The 20,141-nt window shown below is 56.2% G+C and overlaps 1 protein-coding gene across 1 annotated transcript in view; it reads right to left on the reverse strand.

Moving 5' to 3' along the window:
- ITGB5 (integrin subunit beta 5) overlaps positions 1-20,141 on the reverse strand; it is a 116,511-nt gene that overhangs the window by 13,607 nt on the left and 82,763 nt on the right. The window contains exon 10 of the mRNA XM_017347042.3: positions 17,321-17,750. Coding sequence (XP_017202531.1) covers positions 17,321-17,750 — 430 coding nt within the window. The remainder of the gene's footprint in view (positions 1-17,320; positions 17,751-20,141) is intronic.

The raw sequence follows: 20,141 nt of genomic DNA on the forward strand, positions 1-20,141 counted from the left end.
TCCTTTGTCCATCACTCCCGTGTGGCCCCAGACAAGTCCTGCAACGCTTGCTTCCCTCTATCCGTGAGGGTCACGCCTTTCCTGAGGTAGCATCGGCAGTAGCATCAGGGCCGCTGAAACAATGCAACGCAGTCGGCGGCACACGGGGCACACGGGGCTCCCAGGACACGAGGGCTGGAGCTGCTGTGATGGCCACTGGAGCTCAGCACTCGAGCACTCAGAGAACAAACCCCTCCACTCCCCCAGGGAAATGCAAGGAGCCAGGACGGCAGGATGTGGGGCGGAGGGGTGAGGCGGGGAACGCAGCCAGGTGAGCAGCAGGTCAGTGGTGGAAAAAGTCACTGGTCAGACATTGTGGGATGGCACAGTGCAGAGTAGGAGAGGGGTCGAGGGCCCGGCCAGGAGCTGAAGGCCCTGGTGAGGTGCGCCCCACACCACGCCCTCAGGGACCCCCAGTTTTCAGGACCAGTGTCTGGGTGAGGCTGAGGATGAAGAGGAACCTGCTGACCATGGAACAGCGTGATGGTGATGGAGAGCTGAGCCGTGTGGAGAGAGGGGTGCAGCAGGCGGCACGTGGATCCCGCACTCGGCTGCCTGCGCTGCCCCCGGAGCCTGCTCTTTCGCCCTGCGGGTCTCAGTTTCCTCATTTCCAAGTGCAGCTAATAACAGTCGTGGGGACTGTGAGTCGGGCCACTCGACCTGTATGAAGCACTTAGAACGGTGTTCAATGTACAGTAAGTGCTCAGTAGATGCTGTCTTCATCCCTGCTGTCACAACGGTGGCGAGACAGGGCCGGGGGCTTTTATCAGCTTGCCCCAGACTTCCAGGGTGCAGAGCTGCCACAAGGCCCCCAGCCCGCCACGGCTGGGATGCACTTTGCATCGGCCTCCAAGGGCTTGCGTGTTGAGATTTGTTCCCGGGGGGGGGTGGGGGATACCAGGAAGGTGGAAACTGAATCCAACGACAGTGCTCACAGATGGGGCCCTCGGGAGGTGCCTGGGGAACCCCACACTTGAATGGCGGTCGCTTTACAAGAAGAGAGATGCAGACCGGAGGGGGCACTCGCCTGTGCCATCCCAGGACTCCACCAGCAAGAAGGCCACACCAGATGCAGCCCCTCCACCTTGGACCAGGGCCAAGCGCCAAAACAAACCTCCCTTCCTCATGGCTCCCAGCCTCAGCCACTTCCTTACGGTAACGAACAGCCGACTGAGTCTCGGTCTGAAAGGAGCACGCCTGGGACCAAGCACCCTCGCTGCCTGCAGAACACCCAGGCCATGGGCCGGTGCCACGGCTCAGTAGGCTAATCCTCCGCTTTGCGGCACCGGCACACTGGGTTCTAGTCCCGGTTGGGGCGCCGGATTCTGTCCCTGTTGCCCCTCTTCCAGGCCAGCTCTCTGCTGTGGCCAGGGAGTGCAGTGGAGGATGGCCCAAGTGCTTGGGCCCTGCACCCCATGGGAGACCAGAAGTACCTGGCTCCTGCCATCGGATCAGCGCGGTGCGCCGACAGCAGCGCGCCGGCCGCAGCGGCCATTGGAGGGTGAACCAACGGCAAAGGAAGACCTTTCTCTCTGTCTCTCTCTCACTGTCCACTCTGCCTGTCAAAAAAAAAAAAAAAAAGACACAGAACACCCAGGCCAGACATGCCCAGGACCAAGCACCCTCGCCACCTGCAGAACACCCAGGCCCGACACGCCTGGGACCAAGCACCCTCGCCACCTGCAGAACACCCAGGCCCGAGGGAGCGGGGCTGGCACCGAAGGCCCAGCTGAGGTCCTGTGTGGCCTGTTCCCAGGTGCGCCAGCACAACTTTGTTTTGATAAAGAAGGGACACGGGCCTGGCCCTTGACTGGACTCCTGAGGCAGCACTTGGGGGACCCTCGGCTCCACCTCACCCCTGAGCCCCTCGCCGGGTCTGCAGAGGCTGGGGCGGCCATGGGGTGACCGCAGAGGGCTTGGGGGGCAGTGAGGCTGCAGGAAGAAAGGAGCCTCGGCACGGACGGAGCAGAACAGCGAAGTGATTCTCTTCTCCCCGTCCTCAACCGGCTCAGAGTGGGGGGTCACGGCGGGCTGACCTCTGACCCTCAGCTCAGACGCAGCTCCCACCCCTCTGGGGTCCACTCTGGCAGCAGGCCAAGGGGCAGACAGGAAGGGCACCCCCCCTTGTCTACCACAGCCCCTCCTCCTCCCTCCCTCCCTCCGGCGTTTCTGCCTCTCCCAGTGTCCCCCTTGCAGGTTCGCCCTCCCTCTCCCAGCCCCGGGCCCCTCCCTCACCTATCCCTCCCCTCTTCTCAGTACAGGAAGCGGCTGAAGAACTCTTTGAAGGGGCGTGTGCTAGAGGCCTGTGCCTGTTGGAGGAGCAGTCAAGTCTGTGTGTCCTGCTCGTCCCTGTGAGACTCTGGCCCAGCTTCTGGAACTTTGACAACTGTCATCAGAGGGCAGGGCACCAGCTCCACTGGGCTACGGGCTTCAAGTCACTGTGCCTGCGCCCCAGGCCCTGCACTGCCCTGAGGCAGACCTACAGCCAGCCCTGCCCTGTGCCCCGTGCCAGGTGTGGCAGAGGAGTGGGTTCCGGGCATGTGGACAACCTGGGTGCTCCCACGCCAGGCCAGCACAGTCCCCCCACGGCCCCGAGGTCAGAGTGGCCGGAAGCAAACACAGTTTCCAAGGTACATGACTGGGCCTCGGACAGGAAGGGGAAGTCCCTCCCGAGACGCAGTTGTGTGTTGACAAACAGGTCGGAGTTACGTAAGGGACCGCTGGCCCGTGACCTCGGGTGTCCCCGCCCCGCCTGGCTGCCTGGAGTGCTCAGTGTGCCTCCCACTCTGCTGGGGGGGTGGGGGATGGATGAGCCCAGCCCAACACTTTAACTCTCCCCTCCGTGCACTGGCCATGGTTCCAGAAAAACAAAAAAATAAAAAGCAGGAATTTCTGAAATGCAAAGGGTCTCGGCGTGCCTCCAGAGACCTCAGAAGCAACCAAATAAACCGCAGGGGCCAGGGAGACATCGCTCTCCTCGGCTCAGCTTCCACAGCCAAGGGCAGAACCTGCCAGCCAGGGCGGGGCCCTTCCCCGAGAAAGCACACAGCGCTCCCCGCCCTCAGCTCCGCCCCCACCTCACGCTCCTCCCAGACCCAGGAACCGCTCAGCCGGGAGGTGTGTGAGGAACCCGACTGCAGCTGCTGTGTGGCCTCTGTTGCCTCCGTGCCGGCTCTGTGCAGCGGTGCAGTCTCCTTAGCAGAGAGGGGGGCAGTGCCCCGACTGTCCCATGGTCTTGGGGGCGTTCTTCATAAACATGCAGAGAAACACATGGCGGCCTCTCATGCTCACTGCCTTCCAGAACTTCGAGCTCCCTTCAGATGTCAGATGTCAATCTCTGCAGAGCCCTGTGGCACGCTCACAACAGGCCAGGCTCTGTTCTAGGCACTTCCATGGATGACATCATCACCCACCCACCCCCAGGCACTCAGGGTGGCAGGCACAGCTGTTGGCCCAATTTTCACAGAGGCAGAAAATGAGGCATAGTGAGACCAGGGGACTGGTCACAGGGCAGGCAGGTGGCCAGGCTGGGATGTGAACCACACTTGTTTGACGTGGGAGCCCTCATTCCTAACCACTGACTAGAGTCGCCTCCCCAGCACAATCCAGTCACGGTTAAGAGAACCATTCAAGGTGATTGACACAGGGCGAGATGCGGCGCCCATGCACAGTGCCGGCCCCATCACACCTTCCTCTTCTGCCAGGTAAGCGCACTGGCCCGGGGAACCCCCTTCCTGGGCTGCTGACACAAGACTCCTCAGGGCAAGTCCCCAGGTTAAGCCATGGGGTTTGCAACAGAGCACAGAGGGCGTGTGGAGGTGCACACACTAACGAGAGCTCTGCGGTGCATCTGTGAGACTGCACGCAGCCCGGAGGGGAGCGTTTGCACAGGAGGTGAGAGAGACAGAATGGGCATGCTGGGGCTGGACCCGGGCTCCTCACCAACGTGGCTGGGAAAGAGGCTGTGGAGGAGAAAGGGCCTGAGTGTCAAGCTTCCTCTGGGTCTCCCACGTGGGTGCAGGGGTCCAAGCACTTGGGCCATCTTCTACTGCTTTCCCAGGCCATAGCAGAGAGCTGGATTGGAAGAGGAGCAGCCGGGACTAGAACCGGCACCCATATGGGATGCCAGTGCTTCAGGCCAGGGTGTTAACTCACTGCGCCACAGCGCAGGCCCCCTGCTCTTCTTTCGAGCCAACTCTCTGTTTGCGGCCTGGAAAAGCAGTAGAAGATGGCCCAAGCCCTTGGGCCCCTGTACCCCTGTAGGAGATCCGGAAGAGGCTCTTGGCTCCTGGCTTCAGATCAGCCCAGTTCGGGCCGTTGCAGCCATCTGGGGAACAAACCAGCAGATGAAAGACCTCTTTCTGTCTCTCCCTCTCTCTCTCTGTAACTCTACCTCCCAAATAAATAAATAAAAATTTAAAAACAATTTACAGAAAGAGTCCATGGACAAGGCTTGGTGGCAGATGGGCACAGGCACCAAGGAGAAGGGGAGCCAGGACGGTTCCCGGGCCCCCAGCTCTTACAGCTGCATGTAAGGAGGAGAAAAGGAGAACTGGAGAGAACTGTGGCTGGAAGGGAAAACCCCAGTGCAGTGCCAAACGCACTGGGACTGAAAAGCTCCTAGGACACCCTGGAGGAGAGGGCAAAGAGGACAGAGGCGGCAGGGAGCTCAGAGCCACACGAGCAGGGGCCACAGCTCTGTGCACGATCCGATTCCCTAGACAGAGACGACGGCTGAGAGGAAGGCTGTGACCGAGCCGTGGGCCGAGGGCCGTGGGCCGAGGGCCGTGGACCGTGCGCCGTGGGCCGCTACCGCACCGAGCAGCTAGAGACAGAACTGTTGTCCAGAGTGGGCAGCCAGTCTCCAGGAAGAGGCCGTGCCAAAGGCGTCCACCGTGGCTCCAACGCCCAGTAAGAGGTGGGCCGAAGGTCTGGAAGATCCAGCAAGGCAAGGCCCCGGGGAGCTGGGAAGACTTAGGTGGTGGGATCACAGGCGTGCATCCAACTGGACGGTGCTGAGGCCTGGGCGGGAGGTGACCGGTGAAGACAGTGCGGTGGGTGACAACTGTTTGGGAAATGGGGCTGTGAGGGAAGAAGCTGGCGGGAGTGCGGTGAGGGCTGATGGGAACGTTTGTCTTTTCTGTTCATTCATTTTCTCTTTCTCTCTCTATAGACACACACACACACACACACACACACACACACACAAACAGACCCGAGCATGGGCAAAGCCAGAAGAACTAGCTAAGAGGGAGGGTGCAGGGTGCAGACACATGATTCCCGTGTGCACACGTTCACCCCATCTCATCAGCTGCAACCCACACAAAGACTGTTTGTCTTTGGGTGCCCAGTGCCATGTGGCACACAGGAGACAGGTGTGAACATCACCATGCCCTGGGGGAAGACACCAACGCTGGAAGTCAGGAAAGGATCAGGAATAAGTGGATTCCTCTGGAACGTAAATGTGACTCTCGAGGTATTTCACATCCTAAACTAACATCCAAGAAATCCCCAGGCATCAGGGCGACAGGAGGACAAGAGGGTTAAGAATTCTCCTTGTGACCAGGAAGAAGCACCTGGCTCCTGGCTTCGGATCGTAGTGGCCATTTGGGGAGTGAACCAATGGAGGGAAGACCTTTCTCTCTGTCTCTCACTGTAACTCTATCAGTCAAATAAATTAAAAAAAAAAAAAAAAAAAAAAAAAGAATTCTCCTTGTTTTGGCAGGACAGGCACAGGGCCCTGGTCAGGTAGGAAGCATAGACCTTGCACCCACACTCGCCCTGCACATTGCTCAGGGTCCTCTGACACAGGGCTCTGCGGCGGGGCACACACGATGGCACCCTCAGTCCCCAGGCCGGCAGCTCCTCTGTCCTTGCTTGTCAAGGAATCAGCCCCAGCACAGTCAGCTGCAGGTGTTTCCCTGATAGACAACAGCCCTTGAGCTCCTCGCCTGTCTCCCTACAGCCGCTGGAGCACCTGTCGCCTTCTGCACCTGAGCAGTGACACGTGACAGCCAGAAACACCAGGGGATACTGTTTCAAGCCAAGCGTCTCCAAACCTCAACAGGACCTTCTGAGAAGACAGCCCTGGCTGGAAAGCCGGGACTCCACTGTCAGAGGCGACACTGCCTCTGCCTGGGAGATCTCTGCCTCCCTGGTCTTAGCACCTGTTTCTCACTGCTGCCGCCCAGCTGCCAAGTCCTGTCCGGTTCCTGGGCATTCCACATGAAGGCAGCTGGGAAGGCACTTGGTCTCTGACCCAACTCCGTCAGCCAGAGAAACGCAGGTAATGCAGGGAAGATGGAAAAACCCCATGTTCTTTAATGAACTCCCTGTTCCAGGCTCAGGCCTGAGAAGAGTTGAGTGAAATGAACCATAAGCTCTTCCAGGACCCTGAAAACGCTGACTCAGGAAGAAAAACAGAGGCTGGAGCCAAGAGACGCAGCGGTACCTCAGGTCAACACCTTGGGTTTGGCTCAACCTGCCCAGCCCGCCTGGCAGCCACTTCTGGGGCCACGCCAGCCCCCTGCACGGTGTGAATTCACCGCCCTCTTGGTCACTGCCACAGGACGAGAGGGCTATGATTTTCAGACTGGAAGCTGTCATGTTGTTGTGGTCACCTAACGGTTTCCCCGCTCCACCCAGCCTGGCTGCTGCATCCTCCGCAGGCACAGCTGCCTGGAACATCACACGTGCAGGCCACGCTGAAGCGGAGGTGAGCAGCCCCTGCAGTTAGGGGAGGGGCCTCTTCTCGGGTGGAGGCTCTAGGCCGGTACCAGAGGGCAGTGTGGCCACCTGCCAATCTTGGCACAGCCTCCCCACATGGCAGGATGAGCAACAGCACATCAGCTTCCGGGGGAAGCAGTCCCAACATCAAGTAGAAGAGGCTAACAAAGGCTCACTTAAGGGAAGCAGGTTCAGCGACAGCAGCTAGATCCCCACCGAACACCAGGACACTCTGTGCCTTTCTTCAAGTAGCAGTCACAAGACGATTGGCCCTACGGCCAGTGCCCAGGGCCACGCGTGTCTTCAGGCTTGGTCCGCTGAGTCTGGCAACTCCTTATGTAACTCAGACACTCACTGAGCAAAACAGAGACTAGAGTTTTCTGAAAAACTCGATGCAAATCAAGAGCACTTATTAGGTAAGACTTGGACAACGTGGGCTATTTGGGAGAGAGGCGGTGGGGAGGGCTGAGGGTAATGGAGGGGTCTGGGCAGGGACTCCAGCTCACCAAAATAGGGAAACTCAGGTAGAAATGAGCTAATGAGCTTATGCAAAAGCCAGTGCAAGGTGCTCCTGGTCTGAATCGGTAATCAAGAATCACAAAGAGCTTCAGTCTAGGTGTTGGGCCTCAGTTTCCCCAAATGTAAACACTGGAAGCAGGCAACACGAAGTTGCCCCACTGCGTGTGAGTGCACGGTTAGGAAAGGCAAGGGTTGCAAAAATCCTGTTTAATGCTTGTTTACAATGAATGCCGAAACCTACAAATCAGCCTGTTTCCAAGGAAAGAATCTCAATATAGTAAGACGGGCATTAAAACGGATTGTCTGCATTATGATAATGCTTGCCCGTGTCTAACGGCCAACGTTGTGATGTCAAACGTCCCAACCTGGGAAGCACATTTCTTTAGCTTAAGGACCAGTGGGCTCACCTGGTGGACTCTGCAGGGAAGCAGTTGTGGGATGGGGCGGAGGGCAACAGTCACAGCTCAGGATGGTGTCCCAGAAAGAGGAAGGAAGACCTCCAGGGGTGAGTTTCAGTAACTTCTAGGTTGAAGGGAGCATCTGGATCCGGGTGGGGCACTCACTCCAAAGGACTGCAGGGCTCCAAGCAATCCTGACCCCCCCACCCCCACCCCATGATAGGCACCAAGCAGCCGACAACCAACTATGTTCAAGAATCCAAAAATCAACACCTAACTCAAAGTGCTAGCTCAACCTCTAAGAAACAGAACAAAAGGAGCCTTAAGAGTAACTATTTGGGCCACTGGAGATCTCTCATAATTTTAAATTTAAGAATGGAAAAGTTTTCTACCACTTTTATCCTGTAAGATCAAAAAGGTCAATCACCCAGACCTACCGGACTCAGAGCTTGCCTTTGGCATTGGCACGCTCCTCCTAGGAGTGTCCTGTTTTCTAAGTCTCATCGTTGCCCTCTCAAGGCAAACATTGGGGCTTTAAGGATCAGGCCTGAAGTTCAAAGGCACACATAGAATCCTGGTCCCAGGTCCCCCAGAGACAATGCTGATGCTCCCCTAAGTCAAGGGAGGACGGCATGCACATCAGTGCTTTGGCCATTCCCCTTCCAGAACCACTGAGCTGCCGCTTACGGCGTTCCTGGAAACAGGAGCGAGTGGTGAGCCAGGGCAGTGGGACCACTCCATTCCCAGAACTAAGAGGGGCTGATGAAATGCATCCAAACACACTCTGCTCCTCGTCTTTTTTTTTTTTTTTTTTTTTTTTTGACAGGCAGAGTGGACAGTGAGAGAGAGAGAGACAGAGAGAAAGGTCTTCCTTTTGCCGTTGGTTCACCCTCCAATGGCCGCTGCTGCCGGCGCACTGTGGCCGGCGCTTCGCGCTGATCCGAAGCCAGGAGCCAGGTGCTTCTCCTGGTCTCCCATGGGGTGCAGGGCCCAAGGACTTGGGCCATCCTCCACTGCACTCCAGGGCCATAGCAGAGAGCTGGCTGGAAGAGGGGCAACCGGGACAGAATCCGGCACCCCGACCGGGACTAGAACCTGGTGTGCCAGCGCCGCAAGGTGGAGGATTAGCCTATTGAACCACAGCGCCGGCCCCTTGTCTTTCAAGATTCCAAATAAGTACGGACGGTGAAGGCAGAAGCTTAAGACGAAGCACACTGCCACTCCTCAATCCCAGGAAGCTGCTAAGAACAAGTGGAAAATTCCAGGGATAGCAACAAAGCAATGCATTCAAGACTGCAGGCAATTCCAGTGCTATACCGTAGGCACGGAGGAACGTACGATAAGCTCCTGTAGAATGGGACGGGCACAGCCACGGGCTTAAAACAGAACCTCCGTGAGTGATCAGGCGAGCCATCACTGCTCCTGGCTCTGTAGCCGCAATGCCCAAGATCAGACACTTGTTCAGCTCCAGGTTTTCCAAAGAGCATCCTCTAACCACGTGCTGCAAGAGGTGGGCGGCCTCCACAGAGCAGCTCTGCCCACCGGCTCCCGGGACTAGTCCAAAGGACGCAGCTTGACACCTTGCTGTCCCCCTGGTCAGTGTGAGTAACGGCCGGACACAGATGGGATTCCTAGAATGCCCCTGAACGTGGGATGCCTGCTGAGAACCTCCTGAGAGCAGCCTGCTTTGATGCCATGGATGTTTCAGATGCTTATCACCATGGAAAAACATGTCCCTCCAGAGTGGCGAGGCCAGGGAGTGACTCCTTCACTGTCCCTGCTGGGGAGGCACCATCCAAGGGGCCTTACAAAGCCCTGTCTGATCCTTCCAACACCCCTCTGCAGTAGGAATGCTTCCTCTGAATTGGACGGATACGAAAGACGGGGCGCAGAGAGGCTAAGTGAAGAGCCAGGGTCCCAGGGACGGGAAGGGCCAGCACCAGGTTAGAAGCCAGGGTTGTCTTCCTCCAAAAGCTCTGACGGTGACCCTGGAGGGGACAGGAGAAACAGCTCTATGCTGACCGATGACACGGTTTCTGGCGGCTCTGCCTCTGTGAACACTACAATCGGCAGGAACACGCCTGGCCCTGGACCACCCTGGCCAGTGGTGGCCTGTGGCAGAGGCTTCACGGACAAGGCATGCACCCTCCCTCCTTACAGCCCTGGCTCTGAAGAATCTCCTAACAGATCCTCTCATCACAGCCCCCAGGCCCTGGGAACTCCGGAATGGAACAGGGCTCTCCCGGCCTGCACTGCTGAGAGCATACAGGCAGGATTTATGATTATAGAGTATCTACAGGGTTCCTGGAGCCGTCCGGGGATGCCTCTGGGGAAAGGAAGTTTTCTTCAGAAGGCAGACACATGATGGTGGGTCACAGATAGGAAGGAAGGAAGGAGATAATCTGTGGATAGATATCGATGGTGGACAGATATTTCTGTACTTGCCAAAGGCGTCTGAGTAACTATCAGCAGATTGAGTAGAGATTAATACATGTGTGGAAGAAGATTATTCTAGGCATTCCATCTGGGGCACACAGAAGTGGCAGCCCCACCAAGAGGCCTCCTCCCGGAAATTAAATATTTCTAGCCTCCGTTCATTCAAAGGTACCTTTGAAGCCGGCGCCGCGGCTCACTAGGCTAATCCTCTGCCTAGCGGCGCCGGCACACCGGGTTCTAGTCCCGGTCGGGGCGCCGGATTCTGTCCCGGTTGCCCCTCTTCCAGGCCAGCCCTCTGCTGTGGCCAGGGAGTGCAGTGGAGGATGGCCCAGGTGCTTGGGCCCTGCACCCCATGGGAGACCAGGAAAAGCACCTGGCTCCTGGCTCCTGCCATTGGATCAGCGCGGTGCGCCAGCCGCGGCGGCCATTGGAGGGTGAACCAACGGCAAAGGAAGACCTTTCTCTCTGTCTCTCTCTCTCACTATCCACTCTGCCTGTCAAAAAAAAAAAAAAAAAAAAAAAAAGGTACCTTTGGAGACCTTTGTCGTGGAAGCCCTTTATAAAATATGCAGATGCTGACTTGCCCCAAATGGTAGAGTTAGAAACATACCAGGGGACTCCAATTTAATCCCATCAAGGTGGCATGTACCAATGCCATCTCACTAGTCCAAGTGATCAATTTCAGTTCGCAGTTGATCATAATGAAAGGACTAAGAGTCAAAGGGAGCACATAAGCAAGTCTAGTACCTGCTAACACTAACCGATAGAATAAATAAAGGGGAGAGTGATCCAACATGGGAAGTGAGATACTCAGCAGACTCATAGAATGGCAGATGCCCTAAATAGCACTCTGGCCTCAGAATCAGCCCTAAAGGCACTCAGATCTGGCTGAAAAGCCCATGAGAGTATTTCAGGCATGGAAAGCCAAGACACTCTGGCAAAAGATCTCTGTGAGTGAGATCTCAGTGGAAAGAACAGGTCTTCAAAGAAGGAGGTACCTTTCTCTGAAGGGAGGAGAGAACCTCCACTTTGACTATGACCTTGTCTAAACAAGATAAGAGTCGGAGAACTCAAGGGGCTTCCATAGCCTTGGAAACTCATGACTGGAGCATAGGGAGATTACTGATGCCATAGACAGGAGTGTCAATTGGTAAAGTCAACAACAGGAGTCACTGTGCACTTACTCCTCATGTAGGATCTCTGTCCTTAATGTGCTGTGCATTGAGATTTAATGCTATAACGAGTACTCAAATAATATATTTCACTTTGTGTTTCTATGGGGGTGCAAACTGTTGAAATCTTTACTTAATGCATACTAAACTGATCCTCTGTAAAAAAAATAAAAAAAAATAAAAAAAAAATATAAGAAAAAAAAGAAAAGAAAAGAAAAGAAACTATCAACTCCCAACTTGACTCTCACTGGGATTAAACATGACAATAGGTCTGATCTGATTTCATCATCATTAAAAAAAATCATCTATTATTTTTCACTTTATGTTTCTGTGTGGGAGCAAACTGTTGAAATCCTTACTTAATGTATACTAAGCTGATCTTCTGTATATTAAGATAATCGAAAATGAATCTTGATGTGAATGGAAGGGGAGAGGGAGTGGGAAAGGGGAGGGTTGTGGGTGGGAGGGACGGTATGGGGGGGAAGCCATAGTAATCCATTATTCATACTTTGGAAACGTATATTCATTAAATAAAAGTTAAAAAAAAAAAAAAAAAAAGAAGGTACCTTTGGAGACCTTTGTCGTGGAAGCCCTTTATAAAATATGCAGATGCCTGTGCAATGACACAAAAGCACAGCAATGAGAAGAACCCCAGGAACAGTCAACCAGACCACCAAATCTATGTAAAATGACAGTGCTAAAGAAAACACTATACAGGGGCTGGTGTTGTGGCGTAGTGGGTCAAGTCAGCAGCCCACATGGGAGCAGGTTTGAGTCCCAGCTGCCTGCTAATGCACCTGGGAAAAACAGCATAAGATGGCCCAAGTGTCTGGGTCCTTGCACCCACGTGGGACATCCAGAAGCTCCTGGCTCCTGGCTTCAGCCTGGCCCAGTGCTGGCTGTTGCGGCCACCTGAGTAATGAATTGGCAGATGGAAAATTCTCTCTCTCCCTCTCTCTCTGTAACTCTGACTTTCAAAACATAATAATAAAAAAGTAAAGTAACCCTATAAAATATGACAGGAAGTACTTTTACAAACACATCTGGGTGACGGCTGCCATGGCAGGCGTCTCACTTGCTGAGGACGACGACGCCTACAACCAGGCCTTGCTTGGTCTCTGGAACAGCTTTGGCGCAGATGCGTAACAGAACCTTGTGGGTCTGCTGGGACCTTCCAGGCCAGATCAGAGCCCCTGCCTGGACCTCACTCTGGCCTGTGAGGAATGAAGTTATGCGCGTTCTGCACCACGTTTTCACGTGGAGGACAGAACCATGGATGGATGCCCTTGACCTCTGATTGCCTGCCACGTAACAAAGGTGATGAGATCCTACTCGGACCCCACAGTCACGAGACCAACAGGCTTCTGTTCAAAACCCCACGTATCCCATTTGATCGAAATTGTCTCCGTGAAACCCCAGAAGTCGGCAGGCCCCTGGCCGGTTACTCAGGCTGCTCCCACGTAGTCCCTTGAAGGCAGAGACTGACCTCGACAGCGTGCCTCAGGGAAGTAGCTCAAATCCTGGCAGACGCTCTGCCTGGGCACAGAGAACCCAGGATGACGGCGAAGACTGAGCAGGAGTCCTCCAATACATCGAAACCGACTGAGCAGACCACGTCCTATCTCTCGTGCTCCATCAGTGAAGGCGCTCTGAGGAGTTGACGCTTCACGAGACGGACAAAAACACAGAACCTCACGGCGATCCCGGAAACCCTCCTGATCCACACAGAACACGAGGGCGCCTCAGGACGTTCAGAGAATGGGAGTTAAAAGTTGGCTCTGGTGCAAACCACACACTGACAGCCATCCTTGTGTAGTCTGTGGACAGACCATTCTCTTCGTGATGCTGCTTCTAGAAATCGGTGGGAGACACACATTCCCACAACAGTGTGTCACAGCAGCCCTAACAGCTGTCCAATTGCTTCCAGACCTCAGGCGTGCCAGCGTCGCTACTTATTTTTACGATGGAAAACATATTCCAAACCTGCCATCTCCTGCATTTCCCCCCGAGGCCAGTCTTTCGGCAGCAGCAAGGACTCTAAGCCTGCTACAGACGAAAGACCAGGGAAAGGAAGGAGCCTCTCTGCCGGTGTCCCCGCCGACTGCGGTGCTGGCTCCGTCCTCACTACTTCCCCACGTGCCCTCACAGTCCCCGTCTGAGGGCAGACCACAGCCACACGGTCCCCTCTGAGGACAGGCTGCGGGAGAACGCGGCGAGAACACTGAGCAAGAAACCCTGAAGTCAGCTGCTTGCGAGTCTCCGAGTCAGCAGCTTCGAGAGCAGAGTGGCGACTGGGAAACAGGCCTCTCTCCCACACAAACCTCACAGGCAACACAACCCAGGAGCTCAAAACCAACGAGCCCCACTCCGGAGCAGGAGCCCCAGGCTGCCTACAGGTGCCAAGGGCCTGCGGGCGGGAATTCCTCACCCATGTCCACAGCTGCCGTCCGCTGGGGCTGCAGGGTTTGAAGCAAGAAGCGCTGGGCCCCAGAGCCCTGCGGAAGGGGCTGTGCATGGATGCGTGTTGTCAAGCCCTGCCTGGAACTGGGCTCAGTTTTTAGGTCTCTCCTAAATCATCAAACACAACAATGACCTCATTCCAGAAACGATTTTCTGCACGAAGACTTGGACAGCTTCATATTTCAGCCAGTTGTTGCTCTCAGAGTAAAGGGGTGGAGGCAGCCAGCCCGGAGCGCAGTGCCAGAGCCAGAAGGTCCGAATCAGCGACTGAGCACAGTCATTCAACCTCGAGTGCTTCTTAGGTCAGGAAACCACACAAAAAAGCAAGATGCAGCATTGTATGCAGCTATAAACACACACCCACAGATGTGCTTAGAAAAAAGTTTAAGACAGAAATTAATCTCTTAAAAGGTGTGTGATAAAATTATGAACGATTAGGGGCCAGTGCTGTGACGTAGCGGGTGGGGCTGCCATCTGCAGTGCCGGCATCCAGTGTGGGCTCCGATTCGAGTCCCGGCTGCTCCACTTCTGATCCAGCTCTCTGCTCTGGCCTGGGAAAGCAGCTGAAGATGGCTGAAGTCCTTGGGCCCCTGCACCCACATGGGAGACCCAGAAGAAGCTCCTGGCTCCTGGCTTTAGATCGGCATGGCTCTGGTTGTTGCGGCCATCTGGAGAGTGAACCAGCAGATGGAAGACACCTCTCTCCTCTCTGCCTCTGCCTCTCTGTAACTCTGCCTTTCAAGTGAATAAATAAATCTTTAAAAAAAAATTACAGACGATTTTAGAAATTTCTTCTCTCTTCAGAATCCTCTAGACCTACGGATGACCAGGCAGCTCTGTGGGAGGGCCACTGCCTTGGCTGCGTGCGCACAGCGCTGGGAGGCAAGTGGGTGAAAGAGTGAAGTGAGAAGAGTTCCTGGTCTGGGTTGCTGGGTAGTGCCAATCAGTGTGGTCACCGGGAGGAGGTGGCAAAGACTGGCACACGGCCATCTGAAATGGAAGAACGAAGACCGCACCACAGCTCACACCCCCCGAGGACGCGGCGGCCCAAGGTGTCACTCGTCTAGCAGCCAAGCACTTGGCCAACCTCGGTTTCTCTACCCTGAGATTTGTGAGGGTTTCTGGACACTGCAGGATTGCGTGTGGTGGAAGAAGGGTGAGGAGGGAGCACCCAGGGGCTTTGGAGTACGAGGTCTGGCAGGGTTCTGGTGGTTCAACGAAAAAACTGTGTGCTCACTCAGCTACAGGACATTCCTGCCTCAAAATGACAAGCGTTGCCTCGCACCTCATCTACCACTCACCCTGTGGCTCCCAGGCTCTGAGCTCAGTTCAAGAAATGTAACACCTGAGAGACAGAGAGACAGAGAAGTGGCGGGCAGAGAAGGGAGGCGTCTCACACACGCTGGGCCTATTCTCTGCCAAGCACTGAACCAGGCCCTTTGCCTATCTATCCTTCAATTCTCCAAGGGCTACACACCCAAGTGTAGGGACAGGAAAAACAAAGGTAGAAGACAATCAGTCAGGGTCACGGGCTGATGAACTGTGGCCATGGAATCCGCGCAGGCAAATCTGCTTGCAAGCAGTCTCCTGGGTGCAAATGGGGCAGAGGAACACAGAGGCAACTCGCTGAAGACAAGCACGGCTGAAGTCAATCACAGACGCTGCCGGCTGCTGGGAGCCTTCATTGAGGCCGCCAGGCTCGGGTTCGCAGAGGTATGGCTGGCACTGCCTGCACACCAGGAGCCAGCCACAGTTCCCCAGAGAGGGGTGGCGCTGGGTCATAAAGGAGCCAGCACTGGAGGCTGGCATCAGGGCACAGGTTACACTGCTGCTTGCAATACCCACATCCCATTTCAGAGCGCCAGTTCAAGTCCTGGCTGCTCCACTTCCAATCCAGTTCCCTATAATGCGCCTGGGAGAGCAGCAGCAGGTGGCCCAAGGGCTCGGGCCCCTGCCGTCTGCACAGGAGACCTGGACGGAATTTCCAGTCCCTGGCTTCCACCTGAACCAGACGCAGCCATTGCAGTCGTTTGGGAAGTGAACCGGCAGATGGAAGATCTCTCTTTGTCTCTCCTTCTCTCTCTCCCTCCCTCCCTCCCTCTGCCTTTCAAATAAATAATAAATCTTAAACACATACAGAGAGAGAGAGAGAGAGAGAGAGAGAGAGAGAGAGGAGCCAGCGTTGGCTGCGTGCTCCTTTTGTGCCAACAACATGCAGGTGCTTCACACAGATTCTCTTATTGCTCCCAGCAGCTCTGTACTCAAGTTCAGACAACCTACATCGGGTGCGACAGGATTCAGGCCCAGGCCTGACTGCTCTAGAGCCCGCGCGTCTGCAAACCAACACAGAACCGCCTGGCTACCGCCACTCTGATGGAGGAAGACTCAGTCCCGGGTCAGTCCCCACCCTTCTCTGGGAGCCTACCCTTCTGTGACAGCCACACGCCCTGCCCTCTCCAGGGCAATTTCAGTCGTGAACACTGCGGCGGCCCCACCCACCCATGGGTGCACGCATCCTGGTCTCATGGGGAGGTCTGCTCCAGGAGGCCTCCCCGGCTGGCCCACGGGCGTGCAACCCTCAGCACAGAGGCACAGTGACTCCTGCGAGGACTCCACGTGCAGGATCCCAATCTGCCTCCCGTGCACCTGCAGCTTTAGCCTCCTGGCACACCCTCCCTTTCCCATCAGCCCTTCCCGACTAAACACCAATCTTCCTCAAGGCGGGGATTGTAGAGGCCATGGAACAATCCTTAGAAGAGACTACCACTGTGCCCACAACTGTTCTGCCAACCGTATCTGCAAGTTCTGCAAGGGCCCCTCTGAGACTCGGCTTTACGGCGTCTTGCAGTGGGCGGCTCCCGGACAAGAACTGCCGGCTGCAGTTCCACAGGAACCACCGTGACATCCCGGGCGGAGACTGAAGGCGGCAAGTGCTGGAGCCCGACACGGTAAGTCAGAAAACTCAGAAGTTAAAAGCCTGCTCGCGAGTGTGAGTGCTGAACAGAAAAGTGAGGGGCTTGTTGGGCAGCCTCAAAAGCAGGGGCCGTGCCGACCACAGGCTGTGAGCGCTCAGCTGAACCCTGACTCAGCCTCTGCCACCCAGGACGAGCACCGTACTAGATTCTGTAGGCCACGCATAGCCAAGGAAAGGGCCCTCTGAGAGGGAGGAGATGCCACGTCTCCGGCCTGGATGGAAAGAGAGAACAGGGGCCGGTGCTGTGGCATAGCAGGTAAAGCCACCTCCGGCAGTGCTGGCATCCCATACGGGAGCCGGTTCAAGACTCAGCGGCTCCATTTCTGATCCAGCTCTCTGCTGTGGCCTGGGAAAGCAGCGGGAGATGGCCCAAGTCCTTGGGCCCCTGCACCCGCGTGGGGGACCCAGATGAAGCTCCTGGCTCCTGGCTCCTGGCTTTGGTTTGGCCCTACCCTGGCTATTGAAGCCATTTGCAGAGTGAACCAGCTTGATGGAAGACCTCTCTCTCTCTGTAACATTACTTTCAAATAAAGATGTCCTAGTGGCACCTGAGCCAAGGTGGGCCCGAGGCACACGTGCTCAGCAGGGACACCTACCTGAGCAGAGGACGCCCTTGTTCCGGGCGCAGGAGAAGTTGTCGCACTCGCAGAAGGGCCCGTAGATCTTGCCGAACTCGCTCTCGAAGCAGGAGCACTGGTTGCAGCTGCACTCCCCACGCCCGCTGCACAGCGGCTTGCCCTCGGCCTCGCGGCACAGGTTCTGGTACACGCTCGGGTTCTCCCCCTCCTGGCACTCGCAGCGGGTGCCCAAGTAGCCGGGGTTGCACTCACACAGGCCGCAGATGTAGGTGCCGTTCCCGCTGCACCGGCTGCTGTCGGGCTCCAGCCCCGCGCTGCAGCCGCACGTGCAGTTGTAGGTGACCCGCACCTGCAGGCTGTCCCGGAACCCCACCGGCCGCAGGGTGAACGCGTGCTCCGTGTGTCTGCCAGGGCAGCTCCGGGCCTCCACCGACACCTCAAAGGACGCCTGGCAGAAGGAACAGAGGGAACACTGCTGCTGCAGCAAGCCAGGGCCTGTGGGTGTCTGCAGGGGCCCTAGACACCCTGGCTTGGCCCAGCCCCCTCCACACACCATCACTGAGGTGGTCCAAGCAGGGAGAAACCCCAGGGTCAGCAAGCCCAGGCCTTGGCGGAGGACGGCAGGTCAGGGTGCTGACACCTGCCAGGCACTGTGCTTGGCTCTCTGCCTCACGATCCCAGGCCTCCACAGAAAGGGGTAAAGTTGTGCTTTGATGGACAGCTCCTCTCCCTACCCCACTGTGAAACACTCACTCAACAGACATCCACCAGACACCGGGAAGGGTATAGGGGTTCGGGGCCACTCCCTGCTCAAGAGGCCCTGGAATACTGATGCCCATCCATCCCCTGCTGGAGAAGCAAGGAGCTGACAGAGGACCGAGAGCAGGCACTCAGGACTGTGCAGGCAGAGCCCCTGAGCCCCAACTCCCCTGCGCCAGGGGTCTTCATAGCTCCTCATTCCCATCAGCCCCACCCTGAGGTCATCATTGGATGACCATGCACACGTGAACACACGTCTTCTTTTGGAACAAAACACATAGGGAAGTGCATCTAACGTCCCAGCTCCCCATGGGTCGCCTTGGAAACAGACAGAAAAGGGAGGGTCTGGGGGGCATTTCAGGGGGCGGAGGCAATGCCTGTCAGCTGCCCACAGGGCTGCAATGGCAGAAAAGCAGGATGTGTCTTGCTGTGATTCTTCTAGAACTGGACCAGGCTGCCCCACCCAGCATTCCTGAGAAGCGCGGCTCCCCCTGGACAGAGCCCCGCCCACCCCAGCTGACTCCCAGGACCGGCACAGAGGTCCTCGCCCCTCAGAAGGCTACTCAGATCACTTGCAAGCCCTTCCAGCTATTGCTATTCTTCTTCTTCTTTTTTTTTAACTCCTTTTCCTTAAAGATTCATTTATTTATTTGAAAGGCAGAGTGACAGAGAGGAAGAGAGAAAAAAATAGAGAGAAAAGACATCTTCTATCTGCTCATTCATTCCCCAAATGGTTGTAATGGCCAAGGCTGGCCCAAGCCAAAGCCAAGAGTCCAGACCTCCCGCGGGACCTCCCACGTGGGTGCAGGGCCCAAGCACTTGGGCCATCTTCCGCTGTTCTCCCAGGCACATTAGCAAGGAGCTGGACTGGAAGCCAAGCAGCCAGCACTTGAACTGGCACTCATTCAGGATGCTGGCCCCACAAATGGAGGCTTAACCTCCTGCACCACAACACCACCGGCCCCACTACTGTTATTCTCAGGTCTATTACCGGAATCGGAATAAAGCCGAGTATTGGAAAGTCATCAGTAACCTGCTCTCCTGGGTACTCCACTGGCTGTTTTTTAAGAATGCTAACAAATATCTGTTGCTGCGGTTCTGTAGAACTCTAGCACGTGGAGATCTTTACTGCTTCCGAAACACTCAGATTCCGTGACATCTGGGAACACCCAGGAGTGCTAAGGCGGACAGGCCCGGCTCTCTCAGTCCTGGACAAAGTCCTGCTCGGTGGCTAACTAGATTCAGAGGACCTGACAGCAGACACCAGGGCTCAGCACTGGCCACGGGGCACATCAGGAGCTGCCTGTGGACAGGACAATGGCCAGGGGCACTGGAGAACGAGGCCCACTGCACAGAGAGATGGACAGAAGCAAGCTCGAGGCTAAATTCCGAGGCCACGAGGGCCAGGAGGAGCTCAAGGAAACAGAGCAAAGCAGGGGCCCCTGGGTGCCGACATCTGTCCACAGCAGCTGCAGCCCTGAGCAGCCGTCCCTCGCCTCGTGGCTGTGCCTGAGAGGAGGCGCCCTGCTTTTCCCTGAGAGAGTGCTGAACTGAGTCCTGGTCACACAGTGGGGGAGGCTGGGGCCCGGCCTGTCATCTCCACAGCCCAGCACCTCCCAGAAGAGGGGAGCGAGGTGGATGCCCTGTGTCCAGAGGGAGAAAGTCAGCCTGGCCACTGCAGGCCTGATGTGACCCCCAAAGTCGTGGCCAGAGGCTTCTCCAAACCTTCCTGCCACGGGTTAGGAGTGCTCTCAGCCTGCAGTGGGACAGGGCTGGGGGCAGGGTCCACGCAAAGCCATCCATGGAGCCAGCAAGAACACACAGGTAAACGGAACCTCTGAGGGGGACATGCTGCCCCCTGGGCTGGGGCTCAGAGAGAAGTGGGTCTTGCCTGAAGCCACCACTTTCTATGGCGACAACTTGCTGGGCCTCTTAGATGAAAGGCCCATACCCCACAGAGGCATCTGAAAGTCAGAAGTGGAATAAAGCACAGAACAACAATGGGGACCATGAGCCAAAAGCATCTGATGGCTGGAAGCCCGTGGGAGTGTCCATCTGTGATGACGGTGACATCGCTGCT

This window comes from Oryctolagus cuniculus, chromosome 4 (genome assembly GCF_964237555.1).
Source record: "Oryctolagus cuniculus chromosome 4, mOryCun1.1, whole genome shotgun sequence".
Lineage (NCBI taxonomy): Eukaryota > Metazoa > Chordata > Mammalia > Lagomorpha > Leporidae > Oryctolagus > Oryctolagus cuniculus.